General features: G+C 30.2%; 1 protein-coding gene across 1 annotated transcript in view; it reads left to right on the top strand.

Moving 5' to 3' along the window:
• LOC145246070 (condensin complex subunit 2-like) overlaps positions 1-21130 on the top strand; it is a 78141-nt gene extending 57011 nt beyond the window's left edge. The window contains exons 13-18 of the mRNA XM_080107916.1: positions 2950-3185; positions 5907-6011; positions 8326-8478; positions 16619-16729; positions 17026-17211; positions 21019-21130. Coding sequence (XP_079964042.1) covers positions 2950-3185; positions 5907-6011; positions 8326-8478; positions 16619-16729; positions 17026-17211; positions 21019-21084 — 857 coding nt within the window. The 3' untranslated portion in view covers positions 21085-21130. The remainder of the gene's footprint in view (positions 1-2949; positions 3186-5906; positions 6012-8325; positions 8479-16618; positions 16730-17025; positions 17212-21018) is intronic.
• The last annotated feature ends 6683 nt before the right edge of the window (positions 21131-27813 follow it).

Below are 27813 nucleotides of genomic sequence, written 5' to 3'. Positions count from 1 at the left end.
GTGGTAGTACCTGTTAGGGTCCCAACTATGGGTTAAATAGAATCTGACTTAAAAAAAAAAATATACTCCATTAAAAATCGTTCCTCAAAATAACTAGATTCGGCATCAAATAACCTGAAAAAGGTTGATATGCCGTAAAACAACCAACCAATCCTGACCAAAAATGCACCAAACATTGATGTTTCCCCCCCCCCCCTTTACAAAACTCGGTTATGTTTTGCAAAGTCAAAAATAATTTTCCTTTACCCAACTAAACTCCATGAATAAATACACTGCTGATCAAAAATTGAAGACCACTTAAAAATCTTTAAAAAGAAACCTTTTTTTTTTTTTTTTTTAAGGATAGATTTTAAATTCTTCCAACTAAAGGTTATTAATACTACAAGCTAAAAGGTTATAGAAACAAAAGGGTACATTCCAAAATTTTTTAAAAATTTGCATTTTTATTAAATTAGGCATGATTCAAAATTATAAGACCAAGGGTATAAATTGTTAGATTTATGATAATTATAATGTTTTTAGTTCAGTTAGAGATTAGCAATCACTGTGTAAAGGTGTTACCATGCCTAAAGCAAGAAAACTAACCGAAGTTGAGCGCTCTCGAATTCTAGGATTCCATCAGCAAGGTTGATCACAGCGAGCGATAGCAGCTAAGGTAAATCACAGTAAAACTGTTATTTGCAACTTTCTAAAGAACACTGAGAATTATGGAAAAGCAAAATAGGCCCCCCAAAATTTCTCCTGCATTGAGTAGGAGAATCAGACAGGTTGTTGTGAATGACAGAGGACTTTCTTCTAGTCAAATCAAGGCGGTTGCAGATGCTGATTGCAGTCCAATAATCATCAGATGAGACTTAGAACAAAAAGGCATGGTAAATAAAAAGCACAGTGATTGCTAATCTCTTACTGAACTAAAAACATTAGAATTACCATAAAAAAAGCATAAACAAATTCCTCGATTGCTTTCACGTCAGAAAGTGGACCGCTTAAGATTTGGTCGTGAATACCGAACCTGGGACGTTGAGAAGTGGAAGAAAGTCCTGTTTTCTGATGAGAAAAAATTCAAATTAGATGGTCCTGATGGTTTCCAGTGATATTGGCATGACAAAAACATGCCCCTTGAAATTTTTTCCACACGTCATTGTAGTGGAGGGTCCGTAATGGTATCTGGTGCCTTTTCTTACAGAGGGACGATGGAACTCTAGGTGGTGCAGGGTCATCAGACAGTAGCTGCTTATGTTAGCATGCTACAAAAAGCATCTTTTATGATGGAGGGTCATCGTTTGCGTGGGATGGATGGTTATTCCAACAGGACAATGCTGCAATCTACACTGCAAGACGGACCTCGAGCTTTCTACAAGAAAATGGAGTTCATGTCTTGGAACATCCTGCATGCTCACCGGACTTGAACCCAATTGAAAATGTTTGGGGATAGATGACAAGAGAGGTTTATCAAAGTGGCAAACAATATTCAACAAATAAATGAACTTCGTGAAGCCATCTTCAGAAACTGGAGCCGGATCCCCCACACCTTAATGGAAACCCTTATTTCTAGCGTGCCCCAAAGAATTTTTGAAGTCATCAAAAGCAGTGGCGTTAGAACTCCTTATTAATTTTGATTGTTAAATTTTTTCATACATTTTTCATACACTTTTTGTACAATTTAATAGAACTTTTGTCTCGGGTCTTATAATTTTGATCATGTGTAAAAAGCCTAATTTAATAAAAATGTAAATTTTAAAAATAAGTTTTTGGAATGTAGCTTTTTGTTTCCATAACCTTTTAGATTGTAGTATTGGTTTACCTTAAGTCGGAAGAGTTTAAAAATCCTTTAAAAAAAAAAAAAATTAAATAATCCAAAAAAGGTTTATTTTTATTTATATATATATATATATATATATATATATAAAAGGCAAAAGTGTCGCACACGTTTTTATGTCCATCAAAAGCTTTTGTGTGTTGGGAGGGGGGGGTATTTTTTAACAACTTTTTATATACTCCCTAGATCATAATATCTACGATTCGCAAACGGACGTCATCTCTACATTTAATTTGAATGACTTTTATAAAGTTCACGCTATTCCATCCTTTCGCATGTTTGTTGGTCTTTTTCGTATAAATAAAGCGAAACTCACTGATGCAGAGGCGTCAGTGGCCTTTCGTGCCGGGACGTCTTGAAAGCAATTAGCACTGATTAATTTGGGAGAAACCCTTCATATCAGACAATTTCTATTCATTTGGAGAGCTCCCCCTTTTTCGGGGGAGCTTGGTTTCCCCAATATCGTGGGGGCAACAAATAAATGAAACAGCAGAAATAGCCAACATTAGCCAACATTCATTTCTCCATCTGTAAGCAAATCAACTTTTTGATTGACATTGCTAAATTTCTATTCTTTTCACTTCCTATGGCCTCCTAGCGTATCGGTAAGATCTCACATTTTCTTTCACTTTCTTTTCCGCCTTCAGGTTCGTCACGGGTTTGAGCCTCCCTCCTTATTAACTTTTTTTTTTTTTTTTCTTTTACACCAACAAACACCTGTGCGACGCCGGGTACCCCCCGCTAGTATGCCATAAAATAAAAAACAAACCAAATTTTCTGCATTGCAAACAACCTAAATAAGGATACTCTGCCTTTGGACCAAAATCAAAGTGTAGTATCTGTTCTTCAGATGCTGCACTTCAATATTTCTTGTTCTTTCTCAGTGGAGGAGAAATTCTTCACGACTGAGGCAATTTTTATTTTTTTTCCTTTTCTCTATGTTAAAAAACAACCCTGGTGTCTAGCTCTGCCCTTGTGGGGAGGCATTGTAAATAGGTACTCATAAAAAGAAGTTATCTCTTTTTTTTTTTTTTTTTTTTTTTTATTGCTTCAGACAAAAATATTTTTTAATTTTTAGGAACTGTATTGAAATTTATTCTGTTGTTTATAATAGTTGTTTCTCTTCTCAGCTACAGCCGGCAGCACCAACAAACCTTCACAAGGAAAACCTGCGGTGAAAAAAATCAAGTTCTTACTTAACTTTGACCAAGAGAAAGATTTTGTGTCCGATTTTAAAAAGGCTCGTAATTGTGTCCTCACCAAGAAACGACTGGAAGATCTGAAAGTGACAAGTTTTCTTTTGCCGAAAATGCTCAACTACCAATCGCAGGCACTCTTTGGGTGTTTTTGGAAGCCCTCTATCATGGTATGTCCTATTTACGACCCTTTTTTGTTTTTTTTATATGTCATCGCAACAACGTGAATTGCTTCGGAATTTTGAGATGAGTATTTTATAATTTGGATTATTTGAACTACTGTTCTTGTCTTAAATGTTATTCGCACGTTCCAGTTGATGTTATCTCCGATCTTTCTAGATACATTTTATCAGACTCTGGAATCTTTCTTGTCTGCAAGGACCCGTGGCGTAACGTATAAAGTGCTAAGTAATATTCATAAGGATTGATAATTTGTGTTATTCAGACTACTACTGTTCTCATCTTGGATGTTGTATTTACAAATGTTATGCATGAGAGTGTGTAATGTGGGATATAATTAGTTTATTTGGATTATTTGGACTACTGTTCTCATCTTGTGTGTTATTCTTGATGTAGCCTCCAACCTTCTTCAGGTGCATTTTGTCCAATTCTGGATTCTTTCTTGTCCCAGGGCGAAAATTATCACTTTTAATGAGATGTAAAAGGAGTGGAGATTATTTTTGGACATAATGTGTATAAAGTCATAAGAAACCTTGGAAATTTTTTTTGGTCTATTAATTGATAATTTGAATTTTAATTGTCAAATTAGATCCTAACTTTTGAGTTCAAGATGTAAAAAAAGTAGCCAACCAGAATACATCTTTCATTTACTTGCTTATAATCAACCAATCACAATGATTCAAGATGGCGCAACAATATATAATCAGGTTTAGGAAACTTTTTCTGGACATGAAACAACCCACAATAAAAGTAGTATAATCATACAATGTATGTCCTATATCGATTACACGAGGTTCCTCTAACATATCAGGTATATCTCTGAAGAGAATAAGGAAAAAACAATGAAGTCACTAGATATATATCATTGTGGGTGAATTTAGGCAAAGAACACCATTTTATATAGACACCGGGGAGTGACTTCCCTTGACACAGACATGAGGAGAACAAGTTTGAGCACCCCAATGTTGTAAACATTAGCGGTTTCATGGTCGTTTAAATCATTAAAACTAGAAATGCTTACAAGCGTAAATACGTAACAAATGTGGATAATTCACGAGTACATGAATACACATTTTATTACCAATTGACAAATATGATATGTAATGTCACAATACAGATATGATGTGTAATGTCACAATACAGAACAACAATAATTTGGTACTTATTTAGAAGTTGTTAAAGTCCTACTTTGTCTCCTAGTGGGACAATGTTCTCGCCCGGGTAAAACCTTACATTTCTTGTCAAGGCCGAAACATCTCTGTCTTTTCTCCTGGTGGCATAATGCCAGAATATTCTCTACATAAGAAATATCAAAATATCAATTATTTGGGCCGATAGCTTACACCTATGGTGTAATGTATAAAGTGCCAAATGATAGTCAGTTTTAATTTTCAGTTTTCTGGAGGTTGAAGGGTCAAACCTTTATTGCTAGCAATACTGAGAAAACAATTACGAATTACTCAAAACTTCATAGCTAACAAAGTGAGAGCAAGCTACTCCCACGGGTTAGTGTTTCATTTTAAATTCCATACAGATCCAAAAGTAGTTGCCATTGTTACATTGTGTGAGTATGTGAATATGTTCCAAAATGACATGCATGTTGAATAGTGGAGTTTATATATTTTTTTTTATCTGTATATTCATGTACGTGTAAATGTATGTATGTATATACGTCATATCATTTAGTTGATTGTCTAGTGTGTATATTTTAACATTTCTGCAACAGTTCTAACAGGAAACGATTGACATGGATGTATCGAAACTGTTGTAAACAAACAGTTCTTTTTAACAGGTGTAAATAACACAGCACATACTTGAATTATATGCAAACATTTATTTTCATGATTCCGGACGGCAACTTCAGAGATTGCCTTCACATCTTGGCTGACTGAGAAAATGCCGCTCCCTGTGTCCTGGAGAGGCCAACTCCTTGAGTTGTCCATTTTCTCTGATGTTCAGCTAACGACTGTTTAGAATCTCCCTAAATCTACATCTCATCACGTGTCTAAGACCCCAACCGCTGACGTAACATAAATCTGATTATTTGTTTATCCAAACCAAAAATTATGTTTGCCTGTATTTTCGAAAATCACATTCTTTTTGTAGTTGTTTATTAAGTTGTCAATCATTTTTTCCAAATCTAATTGTTTATTTTTCTAATCATAATAATAATAGATCCAGCGATCCACCATCGCTCAAATCAATTAATAATAATAATGTTTTGACCCTTGCCCCTGCCTGCCACAGTTAACACAGATACTACGCTATGATCACAGCCAAAGGGTCACAATATTACACCGTAACTTTAAAAGTATGCATGTCATTTGGAGCCAGACACTTCTATTGTGGATTCTGTTCAGTCTTTTGAGACAATGGATACATCCTGTAATTGTGCAAAACCGTGGGGGAGTTCTGGAAGCCCCCTTAAAAAGCATAAATGATTTAAGACAGCAAAGTTTATATGAAAATTATTTCTCAAAATTTTATTTTCCAAAGAAAAATGTTTTTGAACTGAAATATTTGTTGTGTATTAATTTATGTGTCCCTGTGAATGCTATGAACAGTTCATAACATTTTTTAAAATATCTGTTTTTACTCATAGTCCATCTTATGAACAAAGTTGGATTGCCTTGTTGAAGCTGTTCATAAAAATCCTGCACTCTTTCTTATTTTTTTATTTTATTTATTTATTTTTTTTTTTTTTTTTTCAGGTTCGTCGTCAAGCCACGTCTGCCACGGTCGATGATGATTTGGTTGTCGGTTACGATTATGACAACGATAATGACAAGCAGAACTTTTGCCCTGATTACAACCGGGTCAGTCTTTTTCGATTTTCTTCTTTTTCCTTTTTTTTTTTGTTACAGAAGTTTTCATCCTCTTTCTTTTGTATTTTTGCGTCCTCTTTACTCTCTATTTTTCTGTTTTTTTTTTTTTTTTCACTTTTTTTTTCCTACACCACTTTTCTCTTTTTCTGTTGACTATTTCTGATGTTGCCCTATCATCAACCATTCCTAACAGGACCATTCAGAAAATGACCATCGATCGTGAGGAGATCAAAACTCCTGAGCAAACCACTCTTTTTACTAATCTAACTTCCTATATTTTTGCTCTGCAAATGGATCATTTCCTCCCATTGTCAAGGATCATGGCTCTTGGGATTTCTTTTTTTCTTTTAGCCCTACCACAAAAAAATAAGTTCTCCCAACCATGTATATACATGTACATCTCGCTGGTACCCTAAATTTATTTAAGCATGCAGGCAATTTCTTTTTCATTTATTTATTATATTTAAAAAAAAAAAAAAAAATTTTACTTTTAGTATTATTTTCGTATATAAACATATTTTATTAAAAATGAAATCAATTTACGGATATTCTCATTTTATTATGTTTAAAAAGATATTTACCTTCAATATTAATTATTTCTGTAAAAATCGGTTTATGAATATGATGTTTTGACCTAAATTCTTGACAGGTTTACTTCCTGTTTATTTCCGAGGACTTTAAAACTAGAAGTCGTTTAGAGTGGTGAACAGACTAAATCACCATTAAGTGTGTGTGTTGATGCTTCCGTTTAATCTTGAAAGACAAAGGATACCCCCTGTAGGGGCAGCTGCACATGTAATTGTGCAATCCCCAACCACACCTCTCCTGAATCAGCATTGCTTATTGCTTATGTCCAGTGACAAGGAGAAACAATGCCGAGATAAGCGGAGAGTACATACAGCACCTGGAAGTCTCAAATGGTCACCCATTTAGTACTGACCAGGTTCAACATTGCTTAACTTTGGTGATCTAACATGATTGTGTGTGTGTGTGTGTGTATATATATATATATATATGTACACGCTAGTAGACCACCCGGCATTGCCCAATCGTTAAAAAAACATGGCTCCGTCAATCTTTGGCAGACTATGAATACCCATGTAGGGGTGCCTGCGCGTGAAATTTTTGTGGCAGGAGGTGCACAATCTCCAACCACACCTCTCCTGAGTCGACATTGTTAAATACTAGTGCCAAATGAAGTGTATGTACAGGACGACTGGAAACAAATGTTGAAATAAGAATTCCCAGATGATCACCCATCTGGTACTAATCGGGCTCAACGTTGCTCATCTAACGAGAACTGGTGTGTCAACGCGATTAAGCCATGTACTAATGCACCGTCATAAAATATGCTAAAATATATTTTAATTTATACAGGTGCCATCAGCTAGAATCCAAACCAAAACATTTAGCATTTTAGTGGTGTTCACTAACATCTGATTTAAAAATACATGCATATCAAAATTTAAATGAACTCACTTAAAACTATAAATGTATATTTGAGCATACGTAGTTCCAATTTTTTCAATTTTGACCATTTAGCAAATATTTTTTCAGCTAAAAAGTCAAATTAAATATGTTCCATAGGCTCAAATATCTCGTATATCAAGTTTCAAGTCTGTATACAAAAAATTGCCAGTAGTTTGATAGACAGTTTCGCATACGCACACAAGTTCATTTAATAATATATATATATATATATATATATATATATATATACACACACACACAGCACTGATACAAGACATATTCTGGTCCTGGATATGACCTTAAACTATATCCGATGGTGAGGCTCCCGCTTGTGGGCTTTGGGGAGTGTGGGGCCACCCTTTAATTGCCATTGCTCCCAGGTCCACTCGGACCCGGAGTGGTAGTACCTGTTAGGGTTCCAACTATGGGTTGAATAGAAACCGACTTGAAAAACAAAACAAATATATTCTATTAAAAAAGTTTTCTTCAAAATCACTGGATTTGGCATAAAATAACCTGAAAAGGTTTGATATGCCATAAAACAAAACCAACCAACCAACAAGATGTATTTTCCTATCGGGAGGCTTCGACCTCTTATAACAACATTATGAAAAATAAAAATAAAAACTTAATCGGACTGACATCTCCTTGATAAAGCCAGGTTATTGGCGGAAATTCAGAATTTAACAAAAAAAAAAAAAATGAAATAAAAATGATTTTATCATTTCACAACATTTTCAGGTTTTCAAATTTAAATTAAAAAAAAAAAAAAAAAATGTTTTTTAAAATGTGTGACTTTCCATTTCATATATTGTTTTGCTTTCGTTTTTGATAGGATTATGATGATAACTCTGAAGATTTATTTGGCTTCAGTTGTGCTACAAGCAATGCCAGTCAGCAGTCTGACGTCACCTCACTGGAGGAAAACGATGACCCAAACAAACTAGCTACGCTCATTGGTGACGACTTAGTAGCCCTACCACAAAAGGTAAGTTCCCATCATCATGCACATCCACGTGCATTTCTTTGGTACCCTCCCAACCCAACCTGCATCATTCTATTATCATATTTGCTGGTGTTATCCGATCAGGTTGTCTGAAGATATCGGATTCTTGACCTAAAATGCACAAAACATTGATGTTAGTCTTTTTTTTTTTTTTCCTTTTTTTTTTTCTTTTTTTTTTTTTTGCAAAACTCAATCATGTTCTGTAAAGTCAAAACAAAAACAATTATTTTCTACAAAATAACCAAACCAAAAACCATGAATAAATATTTGAAGATATAAAGACCTACAATCCTAAGGATTTTCCCAAATTACTGGATTTGGCATTAAATAACCTAAAAAAAAAAAAAAAATTGGTCGTGGATATGACCTTAAACTATATCAAGATGATGAGGCTCCAGCTTGTGGGCTTTGGGGAATGTGGGGCCACCCTTTAATTGCCATTGCTCCCAAGTCCACTCTGATCCGGAGTGGTAGTACCTGTTAGGGTCCCAACTATGGGTTAAATAGAAACCGACTTGAAAAAAAAATATATATATATATTCTATTAAAAACTTTTTTTCAAAATCACTGGATTCGGCATAAAATAACCTGAAAAGAGTTGATATGCCGTAAAACAAAACCAACCAACCTAAAAAAAAAGGGGTTGATATGCCACAAAACAAAACCACCAAATCAGACTTATTATAGTCCGATGTATATTATGTTGTAGCCAGATTGTTGCACTACAATAAAACAACGCAAGACACATTCTTTGTGTAACTGTTAAGCTCTGTGTGTGTGTACAAGATAACATTCCATAGTGGAGAAAAAGGAACCTCTGAATGTTGTCTGTTAATTGTCTGTCCGTATTGGTCCTAGATTATCATTTCAGCCCAATCTTCTCTCACTTAACTCTAACTATTATATTTTATTGGACCCAATATATAGTCATAATTTAAAGTTTTTTTAAAAAGTTACTTGTGCGCCACCACCAAGAATCAAAATCAAAACGCTTAGCTTATAATTTACATTTTCCTTTGACGTAAATGACTGACCTATGAAGACATGTTTGCTGCAAGACTAAAAATTAAAACATGAACCAATAGCTATTACGTTACGCATGCATATTCGTAATGCCATCATTCGACCTCTGCCTGACAATTTCATTTCTTTAATTTTCACACTTTAGTATTGTTTTTCCCCGGTTGAAAAATGTGTCCGAATACCCTATAATATTAAGTTTCATGTCTGTAGATCAAAATCTGACAAGTTTGGTAGGCAAAGTTTTTAAACAAATATATATGTGCATACATAAAGAGTTTTGTGCTTGCTATAAACTTTTTACACAAATATTACTCAAGTATAAATTATGTACAATATCTGCATTAATATAATTACATGTAATAGTTAACTAAAGATGATCATCTCATAGGAAAACCGAAAAAACTAATAAAAATGAATGTTTAAAAGAATATACAAATTAACTAGATCTTTTGCAGATGAATGCAATTTCACGACCCATATAGAAGAAAATTGTACTTTCTTTTTAAATAGAAAAATGGGTTTTTAATATGAATATCAATACACAAAAAAATTTATAGGTGTATAGATAATGTGTGACTGTGTTCTATAATATACTAGCAGGCCGTCCAGCATTGCCCGGTCGTAAAATATGCATAAATATTATATTTTAATTAATACATAAACTGAGACATGAGCATGCAAGTATTATGATTTTTTTTTAACGGTTCACTTTTTTTAAGTAAAAAAAGAAAAAATACTCAAGCTGAGATCAAAACCTAAAAAAAAAGAGTTAAGTATGATAACCATTAGACCAACTTGACACAGTCTTTAAACCGTGTTTTCAAACTACTTATTCTTAACATAAGTAATTTATAATGTGACGATTCACGCATGTGCATTCGTGAAACTGTTAGCAAACATAAAATATGATGATTCCTACATACCCGGCCCTGTCGGTGGGGCATTAGAATACACCGACTGCCCCCCTGCAGAGGGTAAAAGTCCCTCAATGGGGGTCCTGGATATGACCTTAAACTATATCCAGTGGTGAGGCCCCAGCTTGTGGGCTTTGGGGAGTGTGGAGCCACCCTTTAATTACCATTGCTCCCAGGTCCACTCTGACCCGGAGTGGTAGTACCTGTTAGGGTTCCAACTATGGGTTAAATAGAAACCGACTTGAAAACAACAAATATATTCTATTAAAAATTTTTTCAAAATCTTTGGATTCGGCATTAAATAACCCGAAAAGGGTTGATATGCCATAAAACAACCAAACAACCAACCCACATACCAATTTTTCAATTTTTAACCTTTAGCAACCCTTTTTTTCCAGATGAAAATGGATTAAAAAGTTTTCCGCATGCCTGATTTTCCTTTCTACCAAATTTCAAGTCTGTAGATCAAAAATTCATTGAGTATATAGGTTAAAAGTTATCTTCGCGCACGCACACACACACATTCTCACTTTTATAGATATATATAGATTTTCTGGTACAACCCTCTTTATCAAATGGTGGTCATTTCAAATCTCTTAAAAACTGTACAGGTCAGTAATGTTGGTTTGTTGTTATACTGCAGTAAATATCAAGGTGTCCTACAGCAAATTAAATTAAAATTTCTTTATTTTAATAAAGTGATGGTTCTTTTTCGATATATTTAAAAAAAAATTTTTTTTTTTTATTTAATTACTAGTTGGATGCCTGGCGTTGCCCGGTCATACAATACGCTCAAACATGATATTTTAATTTATGCAGATTGCATATGTATTATTATAGAATCAATCCTCTATTGAATATTATATATTACAAGGAATAATTTGCCCGGTGGACTAATTAAAAAATAAAATAATAAAATAAAAAAAAAAATGATAATGTCGTTCATCAAATTTCGTCTGTGTTTGTTTACAATATCATATCAGCTGATATTTGGGCTTGACGATGGATGCCTTGGAAAGGTCATTTCTGATTTAATGTTTAGTTTTAAAATATGCAAGCAAAGAAATGATTTGCTGCGATTTTAAATGGTACCTGTTTATCATAAATTGAATTGAATAAGAAAAAATTAAAATAAAATGGTGAGGCACACGAGGGCTTGAACAGGGGACCATTTGATCTATAATTGAATGCTCTACCACTAAGTTATATCTCCATATTATAATAAATCTTTTTTTTATTTTTTTTTAAGAAATTATTTGCTAAGATTTTTTATCTCCCTTACTGGTGTAACATATAAAAATTCCCCATTTTTTATCTATAATAAAAAAAATTTTAAAAAAAACTATTTTTAGGATTGGATTTTTTCGATTTTTGATACTTGTTGGATGGATTTTTGTACAAAACATATCTAAGAACACTGCCAGACATATATATGAGCTTTGTGTGAAATTTGCAAAGATAAGGTAAGCAGGAAGGAATACACATATACACAAAAAGTGACTTTTATATAATAGTAGAGATGGAGAAGATGCATGTTTTTTTTGTTTTTTTTTAGGTGCTTCTATATTATACAAACGAAAAAAAAAATTAAATTTCAAGTGAAACAAACGTTACCTATGTAATCGCCAGGTCTCAAATAGCAACATATCCAAAAATTATGAAAAACGATGGGGTAGAAAAATAATTATTAACGAAAAAAGAAATTTGTGAAATCATTATATTATGCTTAGCAAAAAAAAAAAAAAAAAATTCCATAAGTTGAGAAGGGAGATAATTAAGTTCTGTTGCTTACGTCACAAGATGAACATAATTCAAAATCTTGGAGAAATTTAATAATTTTTATTTTTTTTATCTTTTGTTTTCTGTAATTTTTGGTCATGTTACTATTTGCCACATGACAAAGGTACCATTTGTTTGATTGAAAATTCAATATCTTTTTAGTTTATATAATAAAGGTATCATTTGTTTGATTGAAAATTCAATATCTTTTTAGTTTATATGACAAAGGTACCATTTGTTTGATTGAAAATTCAATATCTTTTTAGTTTATATAATAAGGTACCATTTGTTTGATTGAAAATTCAATATCTTTTTAGTTTATATAATAAAGGTACCATTTGTTTGATTGAAAATTCAATATCTTTTTAGTTTATATAATAAAGGTACCATTTGTTTGATTGAAAATTCAATATCTTTTTAGTTTATATAATAAGGTACCATTTGTTTGATTGAAAATTCAATATCTTTTTAGTTTATATAATAAAGGTACCATTTGTTTGATTGAAAATTCAATATCTTTTTAGTTTATATAATAAAGGTATCATTTGTTTGATTGAAAATTCAATATCTTTTTAGTTTATATAATAAAGGTACCATTTGTTTGATTGAAAATTCAATATCTTTTTAGTTTATATAATAAAGGTATCATTTGTTTGATTGAAAATTTAATATCTTTTTAGTTTATATAATAAAGGTATCATTTGTTTGATTGAAAATTCAATATCTTTTTAGTTTATATAATAAAGGTATCATTTGTTTGATTGAAAATTCAATATCTTTTTAGTTTATATAATAAAGGTACCATTTGTTTGATTGAAAATTCAATATCTTTTTAGTTTATATAATAAAGGTATCATTTGTTTGATTGAAAATTCAATATCTTTTTAGTTTATATAATAAAGGTACCATTTGTTTGATTGAAAATTCAATATCTTTTTAGTTTATATAATAAAGGTACCATTTGTTTGATTGAAAATTCAATATCTTTTTAGTTTATATAATAAAGGTACCATTTGTTTGATTGAAAATTCAATATCTTTTTAGTTTATATAATAAAGGTATCATTTGTTTGATTGAAAATTCAATATCTTTTTAGTTTATATAACAAAGGTATCATTTGTTTGATTGAAAATTTAATATCTTTTTAGTTTATATAATAAAGGTATCATTTGTTTGATTGAAAATTCAATATCTTTTTAGTTTATATAATAAAGGTATCATTTGTTTGATTGAAAATTCAATATCTTTTTAGTTTATATAATAAAGGTACCATTTGTTTGATTGAAAATTCAATATCTTTTTAGTTTATATAATAAGGTACCATTTGTTTGATTGAAAATTCAATATCTTTTTAGTTTATATAATAAAGGTATCATTTGTTTGATTGAAAATTCAATATCTTTTTAGTTTATATAATAAAGGTATCATTTGTTTGATTGAAAATTCAATATCTTTTTAGTTTATATAATAAAGGTATCATTTGTTTGATTGAAAATTCAATATCTTTTTAGTTTATATAATAAAGGTATCATTTGTTTGATTGAAAATTCAATATCTTTTTAGTTTATATAATAAAGGTATCATTTGTTTGATTGAAAATTCAATATCTTTTTAGTTTATATAATAAAGGTACCATTTGTTTGATTGAAAATTCAATATCTTTTTAGTTTATATAATAAGGTACCATTTGTTTGATTGAAAATTCAATATCTTTTTAGTTTATATAATAAAGGTATCATTTGTTTGATTGAAAATTCAATATCTTTTTAGTTTATATAATAAAGGTACCATTTGTTTGATTGAAAATTCAATATCTTTTTAGTTTATATAATAAAGGTATCATTTGTTTGATTGAAAATTCAATATCTTTTTAGTTTATATAATAAAGGTATCATTTGTTTGATTGAAAATTCAATATCTTTTTAGTTTATATAATAAGGTATCATTTGTTTGATTGAAAATTCAATATCTTTTTAGTTTATATAATAAAGGTATCATTTGTTTGATTGAAAATTCAATATCTTTTTAGTTTATATAATAAAGGTATCATTTGTTTGATTGAAAATTCAATATCTTTTTAGTTTATATAATAAAGGTATCATTTGTTTGATTGAAAATTCAATATCTTTTTAGTTTATATAATAAGGTACCATTTGTTTGATTGAAAATTCAATATCTTTTTAGTTTATATAATAAAGGTATCATTTGTTTGATTGAAAATTCAATATCTTTTTAGTTTATATAATAAAGGTATCATTTGTTTGATTGAAAATTCAATATCTTTTTAGTTTATATAATAAAGGTATCATTTGTTTGATTGAAAATTCAATATCTTTTTAGTTTATATAATAAAGGTACCATTTGTTTGATTGAAAATTCAATATCTTTTTAGTTTATATAATAAAGGTACCATTTGTTTGATTGAAAATTCAATATCTTTTTAGTTTATATAATAAAGGTACCATTTGTTTGATTGAAAATTCAATATCTTTTTAGTTTATATAATAAAGGTATCATTTGTTTGATTGAAAATTCAATATCTTTTTAGTTTATATAATAAAGGTATCATTTGTTTGATTGAAAATTCAATATCTTTTTAGTTTATATAATAAAGGTATCATTTGTTTGATTGAAAATTCAATATCTTTTTAGTTTATATAATAAAGGTACCATTTGTTTGATTGAAAATTCAATATCTTTTTAGTTTATATAATAAAGGTATCATTTGTTTGATTGAAAATTCAATATCTTTTTAGTTTATATAATAAAGGTACCATTTGTTTGATTGAAAATTCAATATCTTTTTAGTTTATATAATAAAGGTACCATTTGTTTGATTGAAAATTCAATATCTTTTTAGTTTATATAATAAAGGTATCATTTGTTTGATTGAAAATTCAATATCTTTTTAGTTTATATAATAAAGGTATCATTTGTTTGATTGAAAATTCAATATCTTTTTAGTTTATATAATAAGGTATCATTTGTTTGATTGAAAATTCAATATCTTTTTAGTTTATATAATAAAGGTATCATTTGTTTGATTGAAAATTCAATATCTTTTTAGTTTATATAATAAAGGTATCATTTGTTTGATTGAAAATTCAATATCTTTTTAGTTTATATAATAAAGGTATCATTTGTTTGATTGAAAATTCAATATCTTTTTAGTTTATATAATAAGGTACCATTTGTTTGATTGAAAATTCAATATCTTTTTAGTTTATATAATAAAGGTATCATTTGTTTGATTGAAAATTCAATATCTTTTTAGTTTATATAATAAAGGTATCATTTGTTTGATTGAAAATTCAATATCTTTTTAGTTTATATAATAAAGGTATCATTTGTTTGATTGAAAATTCAATATCTTTTTAGTTTATATAATAAAGGTATCATTTGTTTGATTGAAAATTCAATATCTTTTTAGTTTATATAATAAAGGTACCATTTGTTTGATTGAAAATTCAATATCTTTTTAGTTTATATAATAAGGTACCATTTGTTTGATTGAAAATTCAATATCTTTTTAGTTTATATAATAAAGGTATCATTTGTTTGATTGAAAATTCAATATCTTTTTAGTTTATATAATAAAGGTACCATTTGTTTGATTGAAAATTCAATATCTTTTTAGTTTATATAACAAAGGTATCATTTGTTTGATTGAAAATTTAATATCTTTTTAGTTTATATAATAAAGGTATCATTTGTTTGATTGAAAATTCAATATCTTTTTAGTTTATATAATAAAGGTATCATTTGTTTGATTGAAAATTCAATATCTTTTTAGTTTATATAATAAAGGTATCATTTGTTTGATTGAAAATTCAATATCTTTTTAGTTTATATAATAAAGGTATCATTTGTTTGATTGAAAATTCAATATCTTTTTAGTTTATATAATAAAGGTATCATTTGTTTGATTGAAAATTCAATATCTTTTTAGTTTATATAATAAAGGTACCATTTGTTTGATTGAAAATTCAATATCTTTTTAGTTTATATAATAAAGGTATCATTTGTTTGATTGAAAATTCAATATCTTTTTAGTTTATATAATAAAGGTATCATTTGTTTGATTGAAAATTCAATATCTTTTTAGTTTATATAATAAAGGTACCATTTGTTTGATTGAAAATTCAATATCTTTTTAGTTTATATAATAAAGGTATCATTTGTTTGATTGAAAATTCAATATCTTTTTAGTTTATATAATAAAGGTATCATTTGTTTGATTGAAAATTCAATATCTTTTTAGTTTATATAATAAAAAAGCGCTAATTTTTTCATATTTTTAATTCTATTAATATGATTATATTTTTGTGATGAACTTTATCTATCAAGCACCTTGACTTCTAAAAACGAAAAATGATAATGACCACAAACTTTTGTTCATTTCAAAGGTGGCAAAGATTAATATCTCTTATGCAAAAACTGCCAAAAAAGTTGACGTCCGCAGATTAAAACAGTCCATGTGGAAAATGATGACACACACAACACCAGAAGAAAACAAAGTAAGTAAACTTTTTTTTATTACTTTTGTTTTGTATTTATTTTAATTTTTAAAAATTTCTTTTTAATTTTCTTCAGCATTTTTATTTTTTAATCAGACATTTTTATTTTAGTTTTTTATAAAAAATTTTATTCGGTATTCTTTATTCGGCATTTTTTTATTCAACATTTTTTTTTTATTCGACATTTTTTTTTTATTCAACATTTTTTTTTTATTCGACATTTTTTTTTTTATTCGACATTTTTTTTTATTCGACATTTTTTTTTATTCGACATTTTTTTTTTTTTTTTCCCCCAGGAAAACCAAGACCAAAATGTTGAACAGTCAAAAGAGGAAAGTTCCGAGGAGACAACTACGATGAAGACGGCAGTTCTTTTTAGTGATCTGGTAAAGCATCTTCCGGAAAAGGTGCCGAGCTTCATGGCTAAAAATATCAGTGTACCCATCGCTTTCGTCTGCATGCTGCACTTGGCCAATGAAAAAGTAAGTTTGGAATTTGTATTTTTTTTTTTTTTTCTTTTTTTTTTTTGAGATTGTAAACAAACTTTGTTATTTGGGTGATACCATTGAATCAGAAGGTGGAGCAGGTTCTACCATGACAATTAATATTTATATTTTCTTTTTAGTATTGTTCATATAAGCATTAGCATAGGTTGTTGAAGTCTTATTACCTTGGAGATTCCATTAGGGCACAGGGTGGAGCAGGTTCTAGGGTGTTAGGAGTGTATGGAGAAAGTTTTTTTTTTTTTTTTTTTTTTTTTTTTTTTTTTTTTCTTCTTCTACATTTTCACCCCAAACAAGGCACATTTGGTGTAGGGGGCTACTATCAGGGACATGAGCTACTGGGATACTATGTAGGGAGTTGGGCAGCAAGATATCAGTTCACGTTACACTTGAACTTCTGCATGTCAGTAAAGTTGGGAAGCAAGGACTCGGAAGGGAATTCCAAAGTCTAGCAGTTCTGGGGAAGAAACTACTGGAGTAGAAAGATCTTTTACATCTAGGGATCTCTACTGTGAAGGGGTGGATTTAGCTGCTTGTCTGGTTTGTCGAAGGTATTTACGTCATGGGCGCTTGCAGTTCGTCAGAGCATTCACCATTAAAATACTTGTAGAACAGGCAGAGGGATGCAACATTTCGTCGATGGGACAGAGGCGTAAGCTTAGATGACAGTTCAAGACCTATCAGATTGGCGACTCTTTTTTGAACCTTGTCTAGGAGCGAGAGACTAGTAGCAGATGCACCAGCCCAAATGACGACAATACTCCATACATGGGCGAATAGTGGCCTTATAGAGATAGTAGTTTAGTAAACTTCTGTCATTACTAGGGTTAGGACAACAGCATATTCTTTTCATTGTTTTGACTCTCGAGTGTGTATCCGTTGATATCTTATGTTTTTATATAGAGTGATGTGGTTCTTGGTTGATTAACTGTGTCGTATATATATGCGAGAGTCAAAACAAGGAAAAGAATATGCCCTAGTTATTACTAACTAGCAGAGCATTACCGATGTTGGCAAAGGGAATAACCTATCCGGCACGTGTACATTGTGATACTATATGAAAATGGAAAGTGAACAGTGAGAGGACATGCTGTAACAAAGCGTTGCACACTTATTGTAACAGCGTCAACAAACGAGAAAAGCAGCAGCAGCCACATTTAAAGCATGTATGCAAATTGGCAAATGTGCACCAGCTGGTGTCAAGGGGAGAAAAGGAAAGGCAAATTGTTAGTGTTTTTGACTAATGAGGGTATGACCCCAATGCTATGGACAATCTTATTTATAACTATGTGTTAGGACAATCAACCAATGAGAAGCCTCCGACCGCATTATAAAAATATCGAATTTTGGATTCAAGTCAGTTTGCTGTCAGTCTCCATCTTGAACGGCTGAACCGCTGCGTTGATTCTTCGCTGATTTGATTTACTACCGCCATCTTTGTTCAACATAATGGCTCAACATTTAACGCAAACAAAGGACAGTACGTAGTCAAGAAAAGAAAGTGATTGGACGTGTTTTGTACTCTCATGCGATGAGCGTGAAAATTTGCAGCGTGGTTGAAAAAAAAGGCAACGAAAAAGACACGTGAAAGAGCGTCTTGACGAACATATTCGACACATGAGTGATATTTCGAAACGCAGTAAAGTGCGTCGTCGCAAATGACTGGAATAAATGCTTTTTGTATTCACCTTAAAAAAAAAAAAAAATGCTGAGTTATATTTTTTTTTTTACCTCTTCCTTGTTTGTTTCTTCTTACGACATTACCAGACAACGTGCGGGTCCGAGTGGTTGGAATGTAACGATGAGACGTTACAATGCGTTGTATGAATAGGAAAAGATATAAGGATGATATGCGAGTCTTAAAGAAAGACTTAGATCTGATGACTTCAGAGTAAAGCATTAAATCTGGCCAGTATATTGAAATGTGTGCAGAAAAGAAGCCATTAATAATTAGTGTTATCACTGTCGACCAACAGAAGAGTCTATCAGGTATGTGCACACTATGATAAGGATGCTTCTACATTATACAAATGAAAAAAAAAATTGAATTTCAAGTAAAAGAAATGGTACCTACGTAATTCTCATGTTGCAAATAGTAACGTATCCAAGAATTATGGAAAATAAGGTAGAAAAATAAATTATGAAAAACTTTTCACTAAAATTTTTTGGGAATAAAATTTATCCGACATTTTGAATTACTAATTTATTCATTGCAGACTATTATCCTGATTTTTTTTTTTTTTTTTCACAAAAAAACTAAAAAAAAAATGAAAAAAAAAAAAAAAAAAAAAAAATGAGGATAATAGTCTGCAATGAATAAATTAATGAATAATGCTCATCTCCAAAATGAATTCCAATTAAATATATATTTTGAATTACGTTTTTCATGTGACATAAGCAACAGAACTTAATTGTCTCCCCTGTTAATGGATCTTTTTTTAGTAATCGTAATAGTTATTTCACTTTCTTTCATAAATTTCTTTTTTCATTAATAATTATTTTTCTACCTTATCGTTTTTCGTACTCGGTGGGGGTCACTCATTCTTAAATTTTTTATGTGCTTCATACATTATGATATCTAAGATTTACAAAGCAAGTTTGCATGTATCTTTAATTTCCGTGACTTTTACACGCTATTTTTGCAATTTTTTTTCACTCTCCGTGTGTTTATTAAAAAAAAAAGTGAAACTGAAAGCAAAGACGTTCTTGGCCTTTTGTGCTAAGATGTCCAGAAAGCAATAAGGTTTGATCACTGCTGGGGGAAAAAAAACCCCGTCATATCAGACAATTGCTATTCGTTTGGACACTCCCCTTTTTAGAGGAGCTGTTTTCCCCAATATCTTAGCGGGGAAATAAATAAATACGCAGAAACTGGCTTTCAGCACCAAAGTAAAGTCACATGATGTTTGACCTCATTAAGTTCACGCACCTGTCATTTAATTTTTTAATCGTTAAATTAAAACAGTTTTTACTTCCTTTCCTGTCATGGCCGAGCGGATAAAATGTCAGGTTTTTTCTTTCTTTTTCCCCTTCATGTCAAGGCTTTCAGGTTTGAGCCTACCTCCCTTCAAAAACTTTTTTCTTTTACACCTCCAAAACACCTGGACAATGCCAGGCACCCCTGCTAGTCTATTATATAAAAGGCAAAATGTGTGTGTTTGTATGTCTGCCAAAACCTTTCGACGGACGTGTCAGACTGTGACAAAATTGATATTGTTTTAAAGCTTGATGTATCGGACAACAAATATCGAAAAATTGGCCAAAAACATTACTTCTTTTACTGTCAGCTGGACCGTTTTTTACAAGGAGGGGATCACTTTTTTCGTTGACATTTTTATAAAACCTGTTATTTTGACTGCCTGTGACATCACAATCGCAGTGGGCGCATCGATAAGACCGTTTGCTTTTTTCACCTCCTTTTCCTCTGGCACATTCCAGGTTCGGGCCTGCCTACTACTCCTATTGTTTTTTTTTTGTTTTTTTTTCAACCAACACCCTTACTACACACATCTGGGCAATGCCGGGCACTCAGACTAGTCAAAAATATTTCCTAAAGTTTTGTTGTAATTTTATTTTTAACATATTTAACTCAATAGCAATGTAAAAGCGCGCCATTATTTTATGTTTTTGTTTATATTTTATTTGATTTTAGTTTTGTTTGTTATATTTTTAATTGATTTTCTTTACTTTTGCTAGTACTCTATATTTTGTTTTTTATTTTTGTTTTTAAAAAAAATCTTTGCTAATATTTTCCATTTCTATCTTTCCATTTTTTTTTCTTTCCAGTGCCTGAGTCTAAACGCATTGGGTTTTACTGACATTGAAATCTCTCAACTTCAGATTTCCGCATAAGGTTTCATCAGTCAGTCTTGCCAAAAATGAAGAGAGGAAAGAAAAACATTTACATTTTTTTTTTTTTTTTTTAACACGATTTATTCACGATTGAAAACTTAAGGAGATCTGATATTGGATAAATCAGGTTTCAAAGACCCCAGAAAATAAGTAAAATAAAAGATATGATTTCAGGTTTACAACAGTTTTTTTCCAGTTGAGCTGTGTACACTATAAACAAGTGGATGATAAACCAACAATTTAGGGTATTTAAAACATACAAAATAGAATCTTCAGTTTTGACAAATAAGGATAACGATTCGTTTGTTTATTAAAACATTCTGTAAAAAAAGGGGGGGGTTTAATGTCCTCCTTTTTATTTTATTTTTTTCTTAAATAAATCTTTCCTTACATAAAAAAAAAAGTTGACATTATAATGAAAAACAAAACTAGTTTATGATCTGTTTGCTTACAGTGCACGCAAGTCAATTGTGTATTTTCCGTCGGGTTCTTGAATCCTAAGATCCCTGAGATTCAAATTAAATATGGCAGTAAAAAATAAAGTAACAGGAAAACTTATCAATATACTTTTCAGTGAAAAATATTAATGTACACAAAAAATTAAGTGAATAGAATTTTAATATAAAAAATAAAATTAATTTACGTTACGAAGAGATAATCTTCTACAATGTGCTGACTTCACGTGAATGTCGTTCGGAATTTGTGGAATCGGAATAGTAAATTGATTTTTTTATTAAAAGTTCACTCAATGATTTTCATAATTTTAATATTGAATTTCAAGGCAAACTGATGGTTTCTACTTAATGTTAGAGTAATGAAAATATCCAAAAATTATGAAAAAACGATAAGGTAGAAAAAAAAAAATTATTGAAGGGAACTTTTTGACGAAAATTAGCGAAAAATAAAATGTTTGGCTAAAAAAAAAACACAAAAAAACGAAGTTTCAAAGGGAGGTAAATAGCATGTAACTATTGTCAAGTTATAAATTGTGTTTTACTTTGTTTTTAGCATAACTGAGTTGCTTCCCTTGTTATGTCATTTCTTCCTCATGAGTTGGAAAACCACGTTTAGTTCCAGAACAGTTTCCGATGTTTAGTTTGTTCTATACAAGTTCTGGAGATGACTGGTTCTCAGTAGACAGTTGTTTTCCACAGGTTCCTAACTGTGTAATTTCGTACTAACAGAGCAAAAGATTCTTCCCATGTTGACACAAAGAAAACATGCAAGGGTGCTAAAAAAAAAAAAAGGTTTAATTTTTATGGAGCAATTCTGGTTTCTGATTGGTTGCTAGCAGAATGTGAATTAATTTGATTCGTCAGTTCCTAGCAGCATCGTTTATAAATAGAATCTCCCAACTGTGAGAGGCCATGCTCCCATTAATAGCCAAAAATATTGCAACACTTCCCAAAGTTTTTTACGCTAAAGATTGAAAACTTTTTTTTACAATGCAGTAATATTAAAGTACTTCTGACATGCAGATTAAGTAGATATCATTGCTTTTAGTTGAAATTGACACAAAAAAGAAAGAATAAATACCGCAATAGCACTGTTTTTTTTGGGGGGGGGTATCAAATTTCACTGTTATAGTCTAGTTGCACCTTTTTGATTTACACTAATATTTTTTTCACTGATATATTAAAAAGTTTTTCTGTTTATTTTGAACTACCATATTTCACTTAGCGTCAACATAAATAAGCACTGATATTTCTTGTTAGGTCCTCCATTTTCATTTCTTTCATCTCTATGTCCGTCTATCCATCTATCTAATCTCTTTATGATGCTTTTACTTGTTCGACACTTCTTTGATCGCTATTTTTCTTTTCTAATCTCTCTTCTTCATTTGCTCCTTTTTGCAGTTACTTCACAAATCTGACACTCACGCTTATTTTAAGGTGGCAGCTTGTTGCATCAAGGGAGATAACTCTCGCCCCCCTTTTCTTTTTTTTTTTTTTTAGTCCAAGGTGGCAACAATATTTTCTGTCATTTCGTTTACATTTTTTTATCTCGAGATTTTTACTTTTTATTTATAAAAACAAATGATTTCAAAGATTAAAAAATAAAACCACTTTTTTTTTTTTTTAAATTTGTAAATTAAGAAGCCAATACTATGCAAACTGGTTATCAACAGCTAACGTAGTATCTAATTTCCAGCGTGGCACTACCAGAAACGGTGATAATGCAAATCGGTTTCTTCACTTTTATTGTATGTCAATTGTGAAACGATTTATTGAAATAAAAATATAAGAAACTTACATTATTGAAAAGTACACAATAAAAATTAACAAAATTATACAAAGAAAATAACACAATTAGTTTTTATTTTTACTCTCAATAACAAAATTTTCAAAAAATAAGTTTTTATTAGTCTCCCAACAAAGGAGGGATTGGACCTAGTAATTCACTCCTGTTTGTTTGTTGTTTATCAATAATCATGCTTGGATTTTTTTTAATTTTGCACAAAAATTAATCATGGTGAACCAGAAAGGATCTTCCGGGATAACTCTGGTTGCCTCCCACCTCCAACCCCACTCAGGGGCATTATAGGGGTAAAATTGCCCCCAAATCGTTCATCCGTTTGCACTTTTCTCAATAATCACGCCTTGGATTTATTTAAAATTTTCCACAAACATTAGTCATGGTGAAAGTAATTTTTTCAATTGTGGAGAGGGACCTTGCAAGCTTAGCTTGTTTTATTTGAAATTTTATAAGAAATATGTTTATGAAAATATAAAAATAAGTTTTTTAATTTTAAAAATAAAGTTCTATTATTTGAGTTTATATAATACAGATGTTTATGAAAGTATAAAAATAAAATTATTGAATTCGAAATAACAAATAAGATTCTCAGGCGTGAGAGAAAAAAAAAGCAAAGGAACTGCTTTATCGCTGCTTTTGGTAGCCCTACACCGGAAATTAGGAAGTACGTTAGCTGACTATAACCAAATGTTAGTTTTAAAAAATTTGCATTGTATTGGCTTCTTAAACTTAAATTCAAAAGGCAAAAAAAAAAATTGTAAAACTTTTTTGTTAATGAAATGAAAATAAAAATTTCTTATAAATTGAGGTTAGAAAATTTATCTTTCAAGGAAATGCTAAACAATAAGTAATAACGTATAAGAATTAGATTGACATTCTTTGTTGTACATTTTTGGAAAAAACAAGGCCGATAGCCATTAGTTGCGTGCTCTCGTGTAATGAATGAATGCATGAATGTAGAATTGACATGAAATTCTTAAAGATAAACTAAAATGACCGAAAAATGGGCTGAAATGACTTAAATAAATAAAAAGTAAATGACTTAGAATGACTTTAATGAACTTAAGGATGAATTGAATGACCTTAAGAATGACTTGAATGCTTAAAAAATAATTGGAATCCTTAAAAAACAACTTGAATAATCTGGAGAATGACTTGAATGGCTTTGACTGGTTGTAAAGTGGGTGATCATTTTACATTAAATTAATACAGAAAAATGATCCCCCCACTTCATATCACAAGTACAGCATTTAGTAAGAACAGATACTACACTTTAATCTTGGACAAAAGGCCAAGAAAAGGGGTATTTATTTGCTCCCCCATCGAGCAAATTAGGCACAAGGCCGATTTTTAATGTGAGGAGTGAAGGGGAAATGGGGAACAACTCCCCAGGGAGTAGGGGAGCTGGATAGTAACGATTGGTATGAAGGGTTGCCCCTACATTGACCAAGGTCTTATATGTGAAGTTGCCCCATATGGTCTTTGCTTGCAGTATATGCCAGAACAGATACTACACTTTGATTTGAAAACCTTAAACTAAGAACAGCATCTATTAACAACAGACCTTTGATCTTATCAAAAGTGTTACGGACGGACAGACCGACTGACTGACGGACCGACGGAGTGACTTATAGAGTTGCTTGCACACGACTAAAAATGTAATTTCATAGTTTATAGAAAGTTAATTTTGTTTTTTTAAATTTATGTAATTTTTAAACAAAAAATTAAATTTCTATAAGCAATGAAATTACATTTTTTACCTTGTTTTTGTTTCCTCCATCGGAAAAGTTGTTTTTTGTTTTGTTTTAACTAAGTAAAAATGTTTTGTTCATTTACACTAAAAAAAATTTTTTTTTTATAAACAAAAACTCAATTGTTGAAAAAATCGTGAGATAAAAAATTAAATGTATAAAAAAAATATGAAAAATATTCTTGCCAGTCATCTCCCTTGATATAAATAGTTGCCACCTTAAAGTAAAAACAAAACCAAAAATCTTACATTTCAAAATCCATTTGCATTCATTAGATTTTCTTCCTTACATTATTTGTATATAAATCCACAATTGCATAAAATTACATTCAAAATATCTCTTATTTCAATAAATATATATATATATACATGTTTTAGTGTTTGTTTTTTTTGTTTTTTACAATAAAGAACTTAATATTTTTAATTTCTAAAATGCAGAGCTTTATGTTACAAGTGAAACAGTCACATTTGCAACTGATTTTTTTTTCCAAGTGGCGACTAGAAATAATAAAATGTTTATCTTCAGGCAATTTTTTTTTTTTTTTTTTTTTTTTTTTTTTCAAAAGTTGAGTGAAAAAATTTTTTTTAATTTTTCTTTTAATTAAATGAGCAAAGACAAATTATTTAAACAAAAGTTTAATAGAACAATATGCTTTTTTTTTTTTTTTTTTTTCAATGAAGGCTGTTAAAAAAAAAAAAAATCTGAAGAAATTTGAATGTTTCTACTTTCAAGTCTCAACATAAAATTCGAATAAAAGAAAATTTAAAAAATACAGAAAAATCTTTATGATGTACGTACTCATCATGCATGGAATGATAGATATCATATTCCAAAAATCATATGGGTTTCTATTTGGCTAGGAAACGAAAATATTTGTCAACAGTCAACTCAAGATAAATTTGATCGTAGAGCCCTGAAAGAAATGACAATAAATTTTCATTATAAGACATATATTATATAACAACTGAAAGAGAGATGATAAACACTGACAATTTCTCACCTTGTGTTTCATTTTAAGATACCCTCATCTTGAATGAGTCAAGTTCAGGAGTCATAAGTCATTTTGTAGGTAAGTATTAAAAAGAAAAACAAGTTTATTGTAAGCTTTCATGATCTACATTGATGAAACGATATTGGGCATAAGACAGTTAAAGAACAACTGAAGACTGCTCTAACATTTCTTTAAATCATTTCCAAATCCTATTCCAAATAAAGAATAAACCCAAAAATATTTACAGCTGTTTTCAGCTGTTTCAAGGCAATGTTTATTTAATTTCATTCAATGAAATATTCCAAGATATTTAAAGAAAGAGAAGACTATTCTAATTTAAAAAAAAAATAATTTTCAAATCGCATTCCAAATAAATATTATACACAAAGATATCAAAGTTATTCACAGCTGTTCCAAGGCAATGCTTATTTAATTTCATACAATGAAACAATTCAAGATATTTAAAGAGAGAGGAGACTGTTCCAATATTTTTTTAAAATAATTTTCAAATCGCATTCCAAACAAACATACACAAAGATATCAAAGTTATTCACAGCTGTCTCAAGGTAATGTTTATTTTATTTCATACAATAAAACAATTTAAGATATTTAAAGAAAAAAAAAAAATTGAAAATAAAAGCAAAAATATAATTTCTAAAAATCAAAAACTAAAAATGAAATCAGTAAGGCAATAGTTATTTGATGCGCTCAACACATGAAAATATCTGTGTGAAAACGAATATACTTTCACCCATATTTGTAATGATTTAAATAGTTTTTCAAATCATGTTCCAAATAAAACATATACATAAAAGTATTACAGTTGTTTACAACTGTTTCAAGACAATGTTGATTAATTTCATGTAATCTAAATAGAAATTGACAGCACTCCTTTTCACTGATGCTGCAATTCATGCCAACTCTTAATTTTGATGTACTCTCTCAGCTGATGAACATTCAACTCCCTGTTCTCCCCAATTTGTCCTTAACGCGGCTAATTCATCCATGTGCAAATTAATGCTTTATGTCTTTTAGTTACAGACACACCATTTCCATTATAATAAGATACACTGATCATATATAAGCACAAACTGAACGAGAGATGATAAGTATTGACAACTACAGTTAAACTTCTGCATGTTTGAACGTTCAGAGAAATAATGGTATCTATCATCATGATAAAGTGGAGAAATGTATCTGTAATTTGATTGGCCTTGCCCTTCTTTATTGCAACCTCTCTACATCATAGACGTGATGTTGCTAGTCTCAGTGTTTTTTTATAAATATTATTATGGCATGTGTTCTTCAGAATTGTCTGGTCTGTTCCCTGCTTCCTTTGTTACAGCTCATTGGTCTAGTGGTCTCCATCAATTTAGTGTTTTAATACCTCATTGTAATACAGCTTCCTATTCTGGTAGTTTCTTTCCAAGGATTGCAAAGTTGTGGAATTCTCTTCCTGCTCATTGTTTTCTTTCTATATATACTCAAAAATTTGTTTTTTTTTTTAAGTGCTTATTCAGATTGGCACTTATGTTGGCATTTAAAATTAAAGAAAATATAAAAATGTCTGTATGGTGTACAGACCAGTCACAAGATAAAGATGCAAACATTTTAAAAATCACATAATTTGATCTTTTTTTTTTTTTAATTAAAAAAAATCAAATTTTACTGTCAATGAGACTGAAAAAAATAAAATAAAATCCACAAATCAGTGGACAAGGGCAGACAACT

Source organism: Euprymna scolopes, chromosome 23 (genome assembly GCF_053919585.1).
Source record: "Euprymna scolopes isolate OS-2025 chromosome 23, ASM5391958v1, whole genome shotgun sequence".
In the NCBI taxonomy this organism is placed as follows: domain Eukaryota; kingdom Metazoa; phylum Mollusca; class Cephalopoda; order Sepiida; family Sepiolidae; genus Euprymna; species Euprymna scolopes.
Note: the sequence above shows the minus strand (reverse complement) of the source record. Positions and strands in the feature narration are given on the sequence as shown.